The sequence below is a fragment of the Lepidochelys olivacea genome (assembly GCF_965140295.1).
Source record: "Lepidochelys olivacea isolate rLepOli2 genome assembly, chromosome: 4".
Lineage (NCBI taxonomy): Eukaryota > Metazoa > Chordata > Testudines > Cheloniidae > Lepidochelys > Lepidochelys olivacea.
The window spans coordinates 36,854,414-36,872,562 of NC_140414.1; the positions used below are offsets into that span (position 1 = coordinate 36,854,414).

The 18,149-nt window shown below is 44.6% G+C and overlaps 1 protein-coding gene across 3 annotated transcripts in view; it reads left to right on the top strand.

Annotated features, from left to right (window-relative positions):
• The first annotated feature begins 1,746 nt into the window (after positions 1 to 1,746).
• The window catches only part of NPNT (nephronectin), a 93,839-nt gene continuing 77,436 nt past the window's right edge, over positions 1,747 to 18,149 (top strand). The window contains exons 1-2 of one of the 3 annotated variants that reach the window (XM_084625930.1): positions 1,747 to 1,930; positions 4,747 to 4,847. In XM_084625930.1, coding sequence (XP_084482056.1) covers positions 1,857 to 1,930; positions 4,747 to 4,847 — 175 coding nt within the window. In that variant the 5' untranslated portion in view covers positions 1,747 to 1,856. The remainder of the gene's footprint in view (positions 1,931 to 4,746; positions 4,848 to 18,149) is intronic. The other 2 variants (XM_084625928.1, XM_084625929.1) reach the window with 2 other exon arrangements.

Sequence of the window (18,149 nt, forward strand, 5' to 3'; positions counted from 1 at the left end):
GTCCATACAGGGATCTCTTAGAAAACAATATTTGTGACCTCATATTAACTTGTATTTAAGAAATAATTTTATCCATGTACTTTTACTGCACCCATCATAGTAATATCTAGGTAAATGAGAGTTTTGCCATTAACTTCAATGGGAACAAGTCCCATATGCACAAATGAAAAATGGTACAAATTCCATCTGAGAAGACCCATGTTCTCCATTGTTTACATAGGTCTCTTAATTGACCCAACTTCTAATAACTACATGCATTACTCATGACATCAGTTGTTTAACACTGCATTATATTATTAGTGTCAACTACTGTACTTAACTGTATACAGAATACATACTTATGTAATCTGTATAACTATACTGTGCCAAACGTCAGTCTGTGTACTTACAAGTTTGTGCTTTCTATCAACATAAATAAACAGGTGTCTGAGTCATTAAAAAGAAATTGTTCATTAATATATTTTTGCTCAGTATTCGGAAAGACTGAAATGTACCATAACCAGTGCTTGGCACTGTGGAATGTGTTTGATAATTAATATTTTTAAATTACAGTTTGCACTTTTTAAACTATTACTAGTGACCTCAGTTGTACACACCTTTGCCATCTCTCTGGCCTGGATAAAAGCAATGCATTATCCTGGGATGCAAAGCCCTTAGAAAATTCCAGCTGGTACAGCAATTCTGGCTACTGGGAGCACATAAAACCTGTCCTCTGCTCTCTGCACTGGCTTCCCTTAGACTATTGAGTTAAAATTCAAGATCATTCCTTATCTTCAAGGCTCTCAGTGTCTTGAGCCCAGGATAGCGACAGTATCAACTAAAATTCTGGGCTGAGGCTTGTCGTTGAAAACTGTGCCCCTCTGGCACAATGGAACTTCCCACCACCAGGGCAGAAACCTGAGCAACCCTCTGGAACTCAGTGTAACTTCTCCCACTAGTAAAATAAACAAGGCTTGGGCTGTGGTGCAATGTATTGATCCTGCAAGGTGCTGAGGGCTCAGTACCTGCTTCGCACCTTGCAACATCAAGCCCCCTTACAATTTTTAAAATACTTTCATCCTGCCTAAATTGCACGGACTGAGATTCTGCGAGGCGCTTCCAGGAGGTGAAGCACAGACGGGCAAAGCCCATGGAAAGTGGGGGGAGGGGCGGCAGTGGCTTTAAGCCCATCCGGTTCTGGGCTGGCCCGGGGGCCCAGTGCAGCCCCTGGCGGGAAGTTAAACGGAAACCTCCAGCCGCAGGGGTCTGGGTAGCGCGGTTTGGTAGGAAGGTATTTGTACAAAGCCTCTACTTCGTGGCAGCGTCGCTTTATTCGCTGCCAGGTGCACCGAAGATGCGGAGTGCGAGGCAGGGGCGGCGGCGGCGTGTTGTGAAACCGGCCCCTTTGGCCAGGGGCTGGTCCTGACGGAGCCCCGAGAGCCGTGCCGTGCTATGCCCCCGGCGGGGAGCGCGCCGCTTTCTGGTTGCCCGAGCGCAGGGGCTCGCTGGAGCTCGGGGAGTTTGCTCGACGCCGCTCCGCTCCCTTCGCTTCCCCGGCGCCCCTGCTGGCGGCGGGCGGCGCCGCCTCGCCCCCGCTGCACCCCCCGCGCGCTGGGAGGGAGCGCGAGGGGCTCGCGGCTGCCGCGGCCGGGCGGCTCCCACAGCAGCCAGGATTAGCAGCCGCCGGAGGCCCCCGCAGTTCAGCTTTCGGCGCGGGGCGGGGGGCGGCGCGGCGGGGCGGGGGGCGGCGCTGCGAGTGCCTGGGAGCGGAGCGGCGAGCAGCTGCGGTGCCCTGCATCCCTCCTCACGCCGCCGCCGCCGCCGGGGCCCCTAGACTTTTTATTTTATTTTTTTATTTTTTTTTGCTCCCTCCAAACATGGATTTGTTCTTCCTGAGGTTACTCGCGGTGGCCTGGCTTCACCTGGAGGCTGCGGCGGAGTTTGACGGAAGGTAAGGCGGGGGGAGAGAGCCCCTCGCCAGCACTGCCCTGGCCAGTGGCTCCCGGGGGAGGCAGGTCTGTGGGGAGAGGCAGCAGAACATAGAAGTGTAGTCGCTTTCCCTGGGGGTTTTGCTTAGAGCAAAATGTAACGAAAAGCACCTGCAACCCCCCCCCTCGCACCCCCCGAGCTCTCAGGCGCGGAAGGGGCTCGTGGGGGAGAGAGCAAGGTCCAGGGCTGACAGCGTGCAGGCGCTTGAAGCGAGGGGATTTGAGTTGTGTCGTGGAGTTGATAGAGGCACCTGTGAAGCTCAAGAGACACCAGCCATTCAGCTCTCTCCGACCCTTTCTGGCAGAGCCAGTCCTGAAGACTTGGCATCTAAATATAGTCCGAAGTTTTCAGTGTAGCGATCTAAACCTATTTTTTCCCCTCGTGGTGGGAAGCTAAGAAAAGGAACTAAGGAAAACTCAACGCTGATTGTCAGGTCATAAACAAGTTGGTCTCATTGTTTGTATCTTCAGTTTAGGGAATGACTGAGCAGCCGCAATTGATTGTCCTCTTTTGAAACTTCGACTTACCTAATGGCAGGATTTTATTTTTTCTAAAGAGACATCTATGATGGACAAAAGTGAAGAACTGAATAAACTGTGTTTACATGTGCGGTGGAGGGATGAGACTTAGCATCTTATTTGTTTTTTTTCCACCACTAAAAAAAATTTGTGGCCACCCCAGATTTAACCTTCATGAGTCTCCCTCCCCCTGTGCATATCTCCCTTTCGCACTCATATATATTAGTGTGTTAAAATAATTCTGAAAAGCTACACATAATATAGTGTCTTACATGAACATATCTCAGCTGTAAAGAGATGTGAGATATGCATGCTATGACAGGTTTGAACAACTCCAGAGTTCTTTTAACTTTATTATGCAGCTGATACTCCTACGGGCTACATCAGTACAGCTGAAAATTCCAACCTGTGTATTATCTATGTATAATTCATCACAACAAGTCCTGGATGATTTGATCCTTTAAAGCAGGGAACCTATGGCATGCGAGCTGATTTTCAGTGGCACCTCACACTGCCCAGGTCCTGGCCACCGCTCTGGGGGGCTCTGCATTTTAATTTAATTTTAAATGAAGCTTCTTAAGCGTTTTAAAAACCTTATTTACTTTACATACAACAATAGTTTAGTTATATAGTATAGACTTATAGAAAGAGACCTTCTAAAAACATTAAAATGTATTACTGGCACACGAAATCTTAAATTAAAGTGAATAAATGAAGACTCGGCACACCACTTCTGAAAGGTTGCCGACCCCTGCTTTAGAGGATCATTAAAAATGTATGTAGAAAGTCTGACTGATGCAAAGCATTCTCACTTCTGGAGATTGGAGTTCAAGCTAGGGTCAAAAACAAGTGAAGCCTTGAGGTTTTAGCCTCCAGTGGAATCCTCTCTACATTCTCTCTTCTCCACTCTTCTTCCCCACTCCCCAAGCCAAAAAAAAAAGCACACCTGGCTGTTGTAAAGCTTACTGTGGTCTTGAAATGAATGAACTGGGAAGACTGAATTGGTTTCTTGCTTCTCAGGACTTTGTTGACAGAGGTGAACTAGCTGAGGCTAGTGAGAAGTAATGCACCCTCTTGCGTATCACCTGGCATAAAGCAATTTGAAGAGGTATGGGGCTTGGTAGGCAGTCTTTCATGGCATCTAAAGTATACAAATTTTATTTATACAAAGTGTGTGTATACACACACACACACATTTTGTATATATATGTGCCTATAAATTAAGTATTGTTCCTGATGATTATTATTAAATCATCAAATAAATTATTATGATTATTATTAAAAATTATACACAAGTGCTTATGGACATATACCGCAAGATTTTTAAAAATGCTTCATATAACATACAAACCTAAGTAGTGCCAAGAGCCATTTAAATAATATACTGAAAAAAAATAGCAACTCAAGTTTAAACATGAATCTAGATAAATGAAATGTGAAAATAAGTGTTGAGGTACAGGAATGTGTGTAATCAATATTGTTAAACTGTGTCAAATTTGGTGAAATATTTAAACACAAATATGGGAGTGGTTCATGTATAATGAAAGACTGAATAGGTTTTCAAATGAAAACATTAACTTTGCTTTACTGTACATGGAAATCAATTAACATGCACATACCAAATATTTATTTTTATTATTTGTTCAAATAGTTTTTTCTTGCTTTGTTTTACATTGTTGTTAAAATGTAATAATTTTATGACATTGCTTTCTGAATATTTAAGACTCCAAATGTAACCGATTTCATTTCACAGGGATGAGACCAAAAAAAAAAAAAAAATTAAACTCCCCTTTTCCCATTATTGCCTGTTTGCAAGACAGAAACTTGTTTTAATGTTTGATTTCTAGGACAGGTTTTAAACTTAGCCATGAGTTCAGATTTGTGAAATCAAGTTGAAACACTGTTGATGACAGTTTATTACTTATAAATGTTGTAAAATTCAGATATCTAATATTGCTTATGACCATCCTGTGAGTGGCAGCAGTGAGCATGCTACAAAGTATATTAGGTGCTGCTATTTCTGGTTTTAAAATGTCTCTTTGGTTAACACCTCCCCCCCCCCCGCCCACACACACACACTGTCAGAGTTCTACACTAGGACAGAAATACTACAGACTAATATTAAAGCAGATATTATAAATATTTATGTTAACCAGAAAGATACTTATTTTAAAAAGTAGCATGGACGTTCTTTAAAAAAGATTTATGAATTGTAGATAAGGGTGTTTTTGTTTTTGTTTTTTTTAACTATCTTGTGTAGGTGGCCCAGACAAATAGTCTCCTCTATGGGATTGTGTCGGTTTGGAAGTAGAATTGATTGCTGCTGGGGCTGGGCCCGTCAGTCATGGGGGCAATGCCAACGTGAGTATTATCACTGCTGGGGCTTTTAGCCACTTAGAAGGGGCTTGTACACACCTATGACTAGATTTCACATATTCACATACACACATAATTGCAGGGTTTATGACATAAATGGAGCATATTTAAGGGACACGGTCAGGTTAAAAAAACATACATTTTAAGAAGCAATTTGTGTTATTAACAGCACCATAGATAATTAAAGCTGAAAGAAATATTGAACCTAATTTACTCTTTTGCTATTAATACTGTTGGTTGGTATATTTTTTCATTAAATTTTGTTTAGGCAATGAAAATAGACAAGTCAGTTTCTCTTTTGTTTCTCATCAATTTCACTCCCTAGCTCTCATGGCCTAGGAGAAGGCTGCAGTGTTTTGGATTGCAAAAACTGCAGGGAGGAAATATTTACATCCTAGGGAAAACAAACAACCTATTGCTAGAATTTGAACAAAAACATCTTGGAAATGTTCCTTATTGGTGTTAGGTTAAAGCCTTCTTTCATAACCCAAACTACGGGTTTAAATCAACCTGACAGTGTCCTTTTAATATTAATAGAGACATATCTGATTTTTTTTCCATTGTTATAATCCTTGTTATAACTATTGATAATCATATAAATAAGACTTCATTAAATCAATTTTAAAAAATAGCATTACACTGGTAAGCAGAGCAATGCAAAAGTGCAGATTTTTTTCCAGGGTGGGAGAAAGAGATCTCAGTTACATTTATAGGTTTTCGCCCTGAAAACACTTAACTCGTGGGTAGTTTCCCATAGGTGTTTGCAGGATCAGATCTTTGGAAACTTTTGCATTTTAATCCAGAGGCAAAAGCTTGCAAAATTAGATGAATTTCTGCCAAACAATATACAAACAGAGCTAAGAGGTGAACATTGATTACTGCTCATTTTGCAGTGCTGTGAAAGTAAAGCAGCAGGTGAAAATGACAGCAGAGATCCCAGTCTAGTCTCTAAGCAAAGGTTTTGGTCAAATCTGTAAATAAAAATAATAGTTACCACTTATAAAGGGAGAAGGTTAATACAGTACAGCATTGAAAGGATAATAAGATGACTAATTAAAAATAGATGTAAAGTGCTATTGGAATATAACAAGCATGAAATTCTATTTAGCACCCATGAGCCCACATCATCAGTCCTTTGGATTTTAGAACTGCAGTTTGTAAGAGAAGTAGTCATTTCCCTGATATAAACATTTGTAAAGGGAAGGATTGCGCCCAAGGGTAATAGAATCTATGGCCATCTTTTATAACACAAATATACAAATGAAAATCAAACCGAGAGCATGTGTATCATACTACAAATACTCTAAGCAGCAAGGCATAAGTGAGTTTTACTAAATAGTTCTCCTGGTTTCCCTTTCCCCAGCTAAGTTCTCACTTTTGTTGTGACAATGAGCTGAGCTCACCAGGGTGGTAACATTCAGATGGAAACCAATCTGTATTTCATATTTGACCTTCAATTCTCCACCACTGCCAATTCTGCTTTGATGTACGTCCTGTATTATAGTTTCAGGAAGTGAATGGCTCATGGTGATAATGGCACAAAATACGTAATTAAAGTGGAAAGTGAATTTTTATTGCCCTATAGCAAAAATAGTGATGAGCTTAATTTTTTCAGTTTTGTGTACAGTTGGCATGAAAATGTCCCTACAGTTCTAGGAGTAAAATTTGATACTGTCTTGAAAGTTACAGTGTTGCTGTCCTAAAGCAATTACCAGCTATGAAATGGGAGGGTAACAGAGTCCTTCATTCTGTCTCTTGGCAGCATGGAAGACATCACACAAACTTTAAAGATTTCTCCCCCTTTTCCCTGTGGTCTGTATTCTCTTTAAGTGTGTATGTTCCATGTTTCAGAATTATGGTAGTGTTCTGAATATGTCTCAAAGACACAATTAACCATTTTCTAGCAGAAAATAGAGGAGTATTCCATCTCTTTAAAAATCATACTTTCATAATATTTCTTATTTAGTCACAGGAGCTGTTTTTAGTTGACCCATAAATTGTCCTTGAAAATCTGACGCACAGATTTCAAAATCATACTGCTTAGATTTGATTCAGGCACAGAGTCAAGTCCAAAATTATCCTAAAAAGGAAGTTAATTATGGATGGGCCTCCCTCTACTTATTTCTTAACTGACATGTCTAAGTGACTTTGTGGGCATGCTTTCAAGTCTACTTATGTGAAAAACGGGCATTTGTTTGCTATTCTGAAAATTTCATATCTTCTGTTTCAAACTCGGTGGAATATTTGGTAATTTATTCCTGATATCACTGCTTCCAACAGGGATAATTGGAAAGTATGTCAAGGCTACAAAATTATTATTATTACTTATTTAACTGCAAAGAGGCATCTGATCCTAATGCCTTTAGAATTCAGTCATAGAAACAAAAGGAGTCAGATGCTTCCTACATGTGTATTTCATGAACTATGGGGAAAATGGTTCTATTGTTACTGTGAGGTTTTTTCATAAACACGGGTAACCATATTATTGCAGTCTAAATTTTGTATTAGAATTTTATTTTAGATTAAGGGAAATAACAAAACAAGGAAGAACAAAAGCTAAGTGTTCATGAGATAATACATAGTTAGTATTGTCTCTGTCACATGCTGCATCAACTATGCCTGACAAAATGGCAGCAGCTCCTACAGACCACCAGTTTTCAATATTTACAGATGTAGTACAAAGAAAACAGTTGCCTTTCGGATGTCATGGTGTCTCTCTGCTGTTTGTTCACATTATGCTACTTACTGCTTTCGTTACTGGATGGTACACCCTTCCCCTTTTGCTACTGATTCTGTTTTTGAATGATGTTAAAAGCTTAGAAACATTGACTGGCTGCAGTTCTGATGTCATTATTTGGGTGGCCTTGTATTATAAGGGGCTGCTCTGTTGCAGCAAGCACATCTATACTAATTCCCACTACATAAATCTTTCATATTTTTTCTGTTCAGATTTTGGAATTGAATAGGGATGATGTAATTCATAGTGACTGTAAGAATAAGTTTTTTTCAGATTCCCTTTAAAATATTTTGTAGACTAAAATGGGGGCAAAAATCTCCCCCTTATCTCTCTTCTGCTATATTTTTAAAAACATAAAACTCCAAGCCTATTATTTTCAAAAGACCTCAGCACCCAGCAGCTCCCATTGAGACACTTATGGCCAAATGACTTCCAACATGCTGAGCTCTTTTGGAAAAACTGGCAATTCCTGTTGGTGCTTAAATGGGAGACAAACTCTTGTGTGGGAAGGGGAGGAAATCTGGCTGATTATGGATGCTGAGTCCTTTAGAAAATTCTGTCCTGTAGCTCATGATGGGAGGTTAAACTAAATGAAAGTGAATCTTTCTGATGCTGGCAACTAAATTGCAAATCTGCCCTCAGCTATCCATTTCAGGGTGCTGGTGGTCAATCTGAGAGATCGAGCTGGAATAGAAAAAGGCAATCCAGGCCTCGCTGGGAACTTTCAGAGTGTTTACTGTACAGAGGGAAATCACTGAAAAGTTTCCAAAAATGCAGGTGTGCAATTATTCTCCTACTCCCATTATGGTAAAATAAAACTCCCAGTGAGAGCAGAATTGCTGTCTATAAGCAGGCTCTCAATATGCACAGGGCTTCTTCTACTAGCCATGTGTTTTCTTTGCCACTTCTGAGCCCACTATTCAGTGGAACAAATCTCATTTATGCAAAGATAAAAAGTATTGAGTGAGAATTAAAAATAAACCTACAATGGACCAGACTCAGAAGTGAGAAGAAAGTCTGGAGGGAGTTTAAATTGGGGTAACTTTAGGGTGACCATATTTCCCTGAATACGGGGCATCTGGTAAAATTACTCATTCAAGCGAGTTCAATGGCAATCAATCAGAACTATGCTGTACAACGGTCTGTTGTACAATATTCAAATTAACATCAAGCTGACTGAGCCTCCATTAAAAAGAAATATTGTGCAGCTGGATTCTTTTTATTTACCTTCTTATCTTTAAGGCTTTAGGGTTCATACAGGGAAGGGTGACACATGACCCTCTCCCTACCCCCCAGACAGGGAGGGGTGACCTACTGACCCAACCATCCTTGCCCGGCGCTCTCTGCCCTCCATGCTTGGCTGGGCCCTTGGGACAGACCCGCCTCTCATGGTACCTGGAACCGTGTCTTCCCAAGGCAATACATTGGGGGAAGGGGGGGAAGCACATTCAGGGTCACATGCCCTCCCTTCCCCAGATTTCTGCCAGGCTTCACACCAGAATGTGGACAGCAGCTGCCTTTTGGCACTGTGTGGGAGGGAAGGGATGGGAGCTGCTTCCAGTTGCAGGGGAGGATGAGGGGGAAGAGATGACCTGGCCTGTGTCTTCGCTGAGCTTATCTCTTCTCCTTCAAGAGTAGTCCCTGTGGGTGCTCCACTTCAGGTCAAGGTGCGTCCCTGTGCCTTTGATCAGAGATTTTCGCAGCAGTTCCCATACAGTCCATGCACACGTGGTGCCTGTCTTACACGCTGTCAGTGCTTGAACAGCGTGTGCACGGCCCGGACTCCTCAGTTCCTTCTCTACCATCCACTGCCAGAGACAGAGTTTAGCAGTCCCACTAGTTTCACTCTTCATAGCCTTTATTTAGATACAGTTCAAGTAGTTAATTAATTTTTTGTTACTTATTTAGATAAGTTTTAGTTATTACTTATCTCCTATTTAAAAAAAAAAAAAGTCTTTACCTCAGAGTTCGTGACTCCCAGTATACCTGGTTCTCCAGGCTTCAAGAGATGTATAACATGCAGAGACACCATCCCCAACTCTGATGGCCATTCTCAGTGCATACTATGTTTGGGGGAATCTCATATACCCCCAAAATGCGTACTCTATAGTAAACTTAAAGCCCGGACTCGGAAGGACAGTGACCTCAGACTGAAGCTCATCCTCCTGGAAAAGTCCTGGGCCAGCAGTCTTCCTCCCAACAAAATTCACCACCGACATCCTCAAAGGATTTAAAAAAATGGCAAAGAAATGACTAGCTTCCTTCCCTCTCAGGGAGCACAATCTTCCAAGCAGTGGTTGACGACTTCAGCTCCGTCAGTGCTGGCCGCTCCATGGCTCAGCACGTACACTTCTCCAGGCACTTCCGGCACCAACTGTCCATCGATGGCCACATGCTCCGGTGCCGAGGCTCAAGGCTTTGAGTTGCCCGCTTCCAGTGTGGCACCGTCGGTCACTGACAAGAACCCAGTACCGACTAATGTAACGACACTGATGCCATGAACTACTGCTGCAGCGCTGATGGATCCAAATTTGGCACCGATTTAAGCTCCGACCCCTCATGCTGCCTGTGCCATATTTCTCAATGCTGACCCCTGGGTCTGTAGCGCCTACACCATCGGCACTGGCTCAGCATTATATATAGCTCAGGCAGCTATATCAGCACAGCACAGAGCACGGCCAGTACAGACTCTGCCTCCTGCATCGGCCCATTCTTGATACACGGCACTTCACCATTCAGCACTGTCAGCCGCCACACTGGTCCAGTTTCTCCACCATAGAGACCTGGCTATCTCTCCCACCCCAGAGTCTCCTCTACTAGGCACTGATTTCTCACCGGAACCATCAGCACCTTACTTACAGTTAGCCCCTGCTCCTTCACACCTCTTGACTGAGGAGGAGGAGGATGTTGATGGCGTTTTTTCTCCACGCTCTTCTTCCCCTGTTAAGACATCTGTGACTGGAGGACATCTTCGATCCCACTCCTCATATACCAGGGAATTCCCACCCTGGTATGGCCACCCTTGAATGGGACTACCCATACCCTTCCCCGGCCAATGGCCATGCTGGAATCCCTGGGAATCTTATAACAGACATTCTAGCACTCGTCCTACCTCACGCAGAGAGGATCATAGATCTCCTCCCCCAACCACAAACAACGATGCTGAGCTACACGACGAACCAACAGCTTCACCAGCAGAGGACGTTGCGCCTGACACCTCTCCAACTAATAAACACTCATCTATCTTGCCCGAGGAGGCTATTATGCCTTTGCCACCAACAGCTGACAATTTCATACACTTCCAGGACTTGTTTAAAAGAGTTGCCGATCAGCTCAAGATTAATCTTGAGGAAGTGTCTGAACACCAATATGAGCTTACTGACATTTTACAACTCACCGCCTCTTCCAAAATAGCATTGCCGATCATTGGGGCCATCATGGAACCAGCTAAAACCATATGGCAGACCCCGGCCACTATATCCCCAACCCGCAGGAGAGCAGACTGCAAATAGTACATCCCCTCCAAAGGTTCTGTGTTTCTCTTTACACACCTGTTGCCCAATTCGTTGGTGGTTGAGGCGGCCAACTAGAAAAATAAACAGCAATATTTCTGGTCTACCCCATCTGATAAGGATAGCAAGAGGATGGACTTATTTGGCCGTGAAGTGTATTCATCTTCCACCTTACAATTTAGGGTGGCAAATTATAAGGCTCTATTAGCAAAGTATGACCACAGGAACTATGCTAAATTCATGGAATTTATTAATGACATTCCTGAGAGCAAGCAGCAACAATTTAAAGCCATGGTCTCTGAGGGACAGATGATATCCCATACGGCTCTTCAGGCCACCGTTGATGCTGCTGACACAGCCGCCAGACCAACAGCACAGCCACTGTCATGCGGTGAGCCTTGTGGTTCAGCTGCTCCTCCTTCCCACGGGAGATACAGAACACTGTCAAAGATCTTCCTTTCGATGGCGAGGAGCTATTTGCAGCAAAAACGAAGAACCCAACAATGACGCCCCCCACCATCCACGGCATCTCAACCCCCTCCACCGAACAAGCAGATTTGAAGCCTTGGTCAAGGGTATAGAAGACCTCCCACGCACTCCAGCGCCTACTGCAACCATCCATCCTTTTGGACACCATCTGCTCCCATTTCTCACCAACTGGGAAGCTATCACTACAGGCAAATGGGTCCTAGAAATCATCCGATCGGGCTATATCATGCCCTCCCTCCCCGTCCCTCTTCAGGGACCCCTTTCATGAACACTTGTTCTGTCAAGGGGTGTACCATCTTCTATAACTAGGAGCAGTGGAGAAGGTACCCGCTCAACACCAGGGGAAGGGATTTTATTCCCGCTATTTCTTGACCGAAAATAAAAGTGGGGGGATGGCGACCTATTCTTGATCTTCAATAACTAAACAGGTTTGTCAAGAAACAAAAACTCAGGATGGTTATACTGTCAACAGTCATTCTGGCATTGGAGACAGGACATTGGTTTTCAGCCCTCGACCTGCAGGATGTATATTTTCATGTCACTGTACACCATGCCCACAGACTCTTTCTCAGATTTGTGTTGGGCGTGGATCATTACCCGTACAGGGTTTTGCCCTTTGGCCTTTCAACTGCTCCCTGAGTTTTTTCCAAAATTCTAGCAACCTCAGAAAAAAGGGAATCATTATTTTTCCTTACCTGGATGACTGTCTCCTGAAGTCTCATACCTGGTCAGAAGCCATTCGAGGGACCACACATTGCGTCCACAGCCTTGGCCTGCAAATAAACATAAATAAATCTACTTTACATTCTACCCAGCAACTAGACTTCATAGGAGCCCACCTCGATTCCACCACAGCTCTCGCATCACTTCCAAAGGACAGATTTCACACACTGAGTAACCTAATTGTGAGCATACAGAGAAGCCCACAGGTCACCGCTCGAGACTGCCTAGAACTGTTAGGCCACATGGCCGCATGCACATTAATCGTCATAAACGCACGCCTGTGTGCGATGCCTACAGGACTGGCTGGTTAGCCAGTCTACAAACCCAACATGCATAGACTAAGCAGACTGCTAACTATGCCCTCAAAAGTCAAAGATTCGCTCATATGGTGGACCCTTTTTCTCAACCTGTGTTTTGGGGTCCCCTTCCGGCAGGATCCTCCCTCCATTATCATCATGACGGATGCATCCCTCACCGGCTGTGGAGCACACCTGGACCATCTCACGCCGACTCAGGGTCTCTGGTTTTCTACAGAAACCATGCTTCATATAGACCTCCTAGAGCTCTGAGCTGTCCGCAATGCCTGCCTCCATTTTCTTCCCCTCATCAAGAACCACATGATCAGAGTCATGACCGATGACATCTCATGTATGTTTTACATAAACAGACAAGGGGGAGCTCAATCCCAGTCCCTGTGCAACCGAGGCTATAAAACTTTGGAATTGGTGCCTCCAACACAATATTCACATCTCAGCCTCACATCTCCCCAGGTTCTCCAAACACCACAGTGGATGAGCTCAGTCGATCCTTCCCCCTCCATCATGACTGGGAGCTAAACGACACCATTCTACACAACATTTTCCAGAGCTAGGGCTGGATCTCTTCACAACTACAATCAACAAAAAATGTCCAACATTCTGTTCCAGAGCAGGTCTGGGAAAGCATTCTCTGGAATATGCATTCATGATCACTTGGCACGACACTCTGCTGTATGCATTCCCACCAATACCTCTGCTGAACAGAGTGGTACAGAAAATAAGGACAGACAGGTCCCAGGCCATTCTAATTGCTCCGACGTGGCCCAGGCAACCATGGTACCTCTTTGTCCCGATCTCACTTCCCCCACTTCCCAACCTACTATCACAACACAGGGGCCAGTTATATCACCCCAATATAGCGATGCTCCACCTCAAAGCATGGCTACTCAGTGGCTCTCCAATGAGGAACTAGCATGCTCAGTACAAGTCCAGGCAGTTTTATTACACAGCAGGATACACTCCACGCTCACTACCTATCTGCAGAAATGGAAAAGGTTCAGCACTTGGTGTTCTGCCAGATACACCCCTCTGGCTTCCGCCCCTCTTCCACTGATTCTAAACTACCTTCTAGAACTCGAGGTAGCTGGGCTTTCTCTGAGCTCAGTAAAGGTTCACCTAGAGGCAATCACAACATTCCACCACAAGGTAGATAATGCTACTGTTTTTTTGCCCATCCTGTCGCCAAAAGATTCCTCAAAGGTATCCAAATGTTCTACCTAGATATAAGACCACCGGCTGAGCCATGGGACCTACACCTGGCCCTCACAGCTTTGATATACAACCTTTGAACCCTTGGCTACCTACTCCCTTTTACACCTATCCATGAAAACTGAGTGAGTAGCAATTACATCCACCAGCTCTATGGGGGAACTTGGAGTGCTGATGGCCGAACCGCCGTATACTGCCTTCTTCAGAGACAGTTACATTTCGTATACATCCTAAATTCCTTCCTAAGGTGCATTCGTCCCTTCACCTAAATGAACCTATTCACCTTCCAACATTCTTCCCAAAACCCCATGCTAATGCATTTGAGGAAGCAATGCACACGCTTGGCATTCTTAGAGCGTTATCCTTCTATCTTGACAGAACGAAGCCATTTAGACAGATCCTTAGGCTCTTTATAGCTATCACTCAATGATCTCAGGGCAAAGGGATCTCCACCCAGAGACTATCCAAATGGATATCAGACTGCATAAGTTTGTTACCAGTTGAAACGAGTCCAACCTCCTGTGGCAATCAAGGCACACTCTACGAGACCCGTGTCCACTTCCGTAGCATTTTTCTGCAACGTCCCGCTTTCCGACATATGCATGGTGGCCACTTGGGCGTCAGACCTTATGTTTACTAAACTTTACACTCTCAGGGTCCATCATCGACACCCGACTGGGTCAAGCTGTCTTAACAGCTTTCTTACCAGATCCAAAATCCTGACCATTCTAAGAGATACTGCTTTTCAGTCATCTGGAGTGGAGCACACACAGGGACATCTCTCGAAGGAGAAGAGGTGGTTACCCACCTTGTGCAGTAACTGACATTCTTCGAGCTGTGTCCCTGTAGGTGCTCCACTACCCACCTCCTCCCCTCTACCTCGGAGTTTGGAGCAGGCTCCATTGTAGAGAAGGAACTGAGGAGTCCGGGCTGTGCACGTGCTGTTCAAACACTGACAGCGCACGAGGCAGGCACTGTGCATGCGTGACCTGTATGGGAACTGCTGCAAAAATCTCCGATCGAAGGTGTTGGGATGCACTTCGATGGAGCACCCATAGGGACACTCATCTCAAAGAATGTCAGTTACTACAGAAGGTGAGTAACCTTCTCTTCTCTTCTTCTTCTCGTCTGTGACTGGAAGCAGCTTGTCCATTCCTGCCCGCACACTATCGAAAGGCAGCATCTCCAGGCTGCTGCTGGCCACCAACATAACCCAGCTGCCTCCTGTGCCCCCACCCTGGCTACAGCATGGGCAGGAAGAGGTTAAGCTCTAAGAAGGCATGTGCACCAGGGCCTAGGAAATCTGACTGCAGGGGCTTCAGTCCAGCCAGAGGGTGGCTCAGCAGGGGAGGGTGCCTAGGGGACAGAGAAGCCCCACGCTCCCTGGCGGCAGGACTCAGAGCGGAGGGGTAGGGAGTGGAGAGGCTGCTGTGGAGACTGTAAGTCTGGGGCTTGAACAGGCTGGAAATCGCTTCCCCTCCATTCCCCTGCCACTCCATAACTTAGCTGAGGGGCAGAGAGGCTTTCCCATGCCAGCGCTGTGCACATGCTGGGCTTGGCTCCTCCAGGCCAGTGCCCCCGGGCTGGAGGATCTTGGGCTTTCCCAGGGTGCTAGCCCAGCCAGAGGCAGTGGAGGAAGGAAGGAGTCTGCGGGCAAGGCTGTTGGTGAGCTGAGGAGTCCAACCAGGGGCTAGTTCCCCACACAGCATTGGGAGCAGGCTATGTCCTGCTGGTGGGGATATGGAGGAGCAGCAGATTTGGGGGGAAGGGAGCAGTGAAGAAGCAAAGCAGGGAGAGGACATTGAGAGGTGGAGCATGTAAAGGGCTGATGGGTGGGCAGCAGAGGTGATATATAACTGGCTGCTGCATGGCGCCTCCCCACACTCACCAGCCACTACAGCTCGCAGGGCGCAGCCAGTGCCGGCTGGAAACAGGATGCGGGGAGGCGGGCACGGTCCTACTGGCTGAGAGGTGGCATGCAGTGGGGGCTGTGCTGATAGACCATAGTGGGGAGCGGCCAGCCCCGTGTGCTGCATCTTCACCCCACCATCAGCCTTGCACACCCAACTCCATTGTCAGCCACTAGACCCCCACTTTCACCACTGGTGGGAGGGCGGCTGGCAAGCAGGGATCTTCCCAGCAGCAGGACCTACCAGTACTGATGGGGAGAGTGGGAGACAGAAAATACGGGACAGTGTGCCCGTTTTTAAGAAAAAAAACTGGGACTCCTGCAGGAGGGCTTAAATATGGGACTGTCCCTTTAAAAACAGGACATCTAGTCACCCTAGATAACTTATGCCTTCTTATGACCTCTCTAATGTGCATATTTTACCATTTAATACTCCTCCTACACTGGCTTAGACTTCCTTACTTCTCTAGACTAACACAGACTCACACCTACTTACCAAGATGTAATTTATACCTCCCACACTCATCACCTCTGAATTTGGCCTACTGAGGCTAAATTAGTGTCAGGGAATGGAAGGTGGGGTAATTTGTAGCCATCAGACAGGAGAATAGGAAGAATAATAAACAGGTGGGGGAAGAAATTGGTTCTTGCTTTAATTTTACATCTTTTTTTCACCTTTTAGTGCCTCAGTTTTTAAATTGCACAAACTTAGATTGTTACACATAGATAAGCAGGTATGCATTAGTCTACTTGACGGTTAGTGAATTTGCAATGGCTTGAACATCACCACTAACTTGGGCCCCTCACATCTGTACCATTTCAGTAAAAATAACCTGCCTAATTGTTAGAAAGGAGATAAAGACCTATGCTAAACATTATGATGATACTCCCAAACTCTCCTTCCAAAACTGGCACATTCAGTTGTGTAACATCCTCTAAAGAAATAATTGAAAGAGCTCCCAAGTATTTTGCATTATGCCTCTGATGTTTTCCCAGAATCAGTTTGTGAACACCAGCACAAATTCAAGTTAGCTATCTAAATCCATATTGGGGTTCCTAAATAAAAATAGCAAGATTTTCAAAGGCACTGATCACCTGCAGCTCCAGATGATTACAAAGAGACTTGTATGTGCTCAGCACTCGCAAAATTGACCCAGGGGGATTTAGGAGCCTAATTTTAGAGACTTTTAAAAATAATTCTTATTTAATACAGTGAAGGATCAATCAGTGTTTCTGGGATTTATAGGTCTGATGTGGAGATTTGGCTTGTGGATTAAACCTGGCATACAGGCCTAAGTTTGAAGTGGCTGAAACTTTTAAAACCAATATAATAATTTAATTGGTAGTTTATGTCTATATATATTAATAAAAATGGAGACATTCAGCTATTGAGGCCCTGATCCTGCAAATTGCCTTGCACAGGCAGATCATTGCAGTTGTTTGGAGCTCCTTTGATTTCAGTGGGCCTGTGAGTGTACACCGCGATTGGTCCATGTGGAGTGATCTGTAGCATTTCAGCTTTAGTTTGCTTTTTTGCATCTTTAAAGTCCAAAACTGAAATTATTTCGTAAATTCCCAGTTGTGCAACTCTTACTTAGGTAGTAGTATTGTGTCTGCAGCAAGTGCAAGATATGGATTCTTAAAAATATGACAGGTTTCAGAGTAGCAGCCATGTTAGCTTGTATCTGCAAAAAAGAACAGGAGTACTTGTGGCACCCTAGAGACCAACAAATTTATTTGTGCATAAGCTTTCGTGGGCTAAAACCCACTTCATTGGATGCATGCAGTGGCAAATACAATAGGAAGATATATATATACACACACACACACACACACACAGAATGTGCAACAATGGGTGTTATCATACACAAAATATGAAGCTCTCTTGGGTTTTTACATAATGCCTATTGCTGTGGTATCCAAGTGCTGCACAAAATTAAAGCCCAGCTCATGTGGTCTTTTTCTCACTTCCTGTCTTCCGCCAGTCCAGAGTATTTTGTTTACAGCATAGATATCCACAGTACTCTTTTGTTTCTAATTAAATTTATATGCATTTTTACATATGTGCCCACATGTAGTGAATGCACTTTAAAAGCATGTATGGATAACTGTTACAAAAAAGACAAGCCTGTCACTTGATTAGCTTAAGACAACTAACTGATGAATCAGCTAGGGTTCAACGGTTCCCCCAGTTGTAGTAGTGCAAAGAGGACCTTCTATATGGAAAACTCCTGTTTTGTAACCAGCTTTGCAATGGACCCGCTGTCTATTCCCAAGGCCTCCTCCATGGGTCTGAAATGTGCAGCTGGGTATGAGGTGAGCCAAGATAGGAAAGATTTGGGCGTGCATCCCCCCCCCCCCACCCCTTCAGGCACCAGCAGAAAAGTTAGT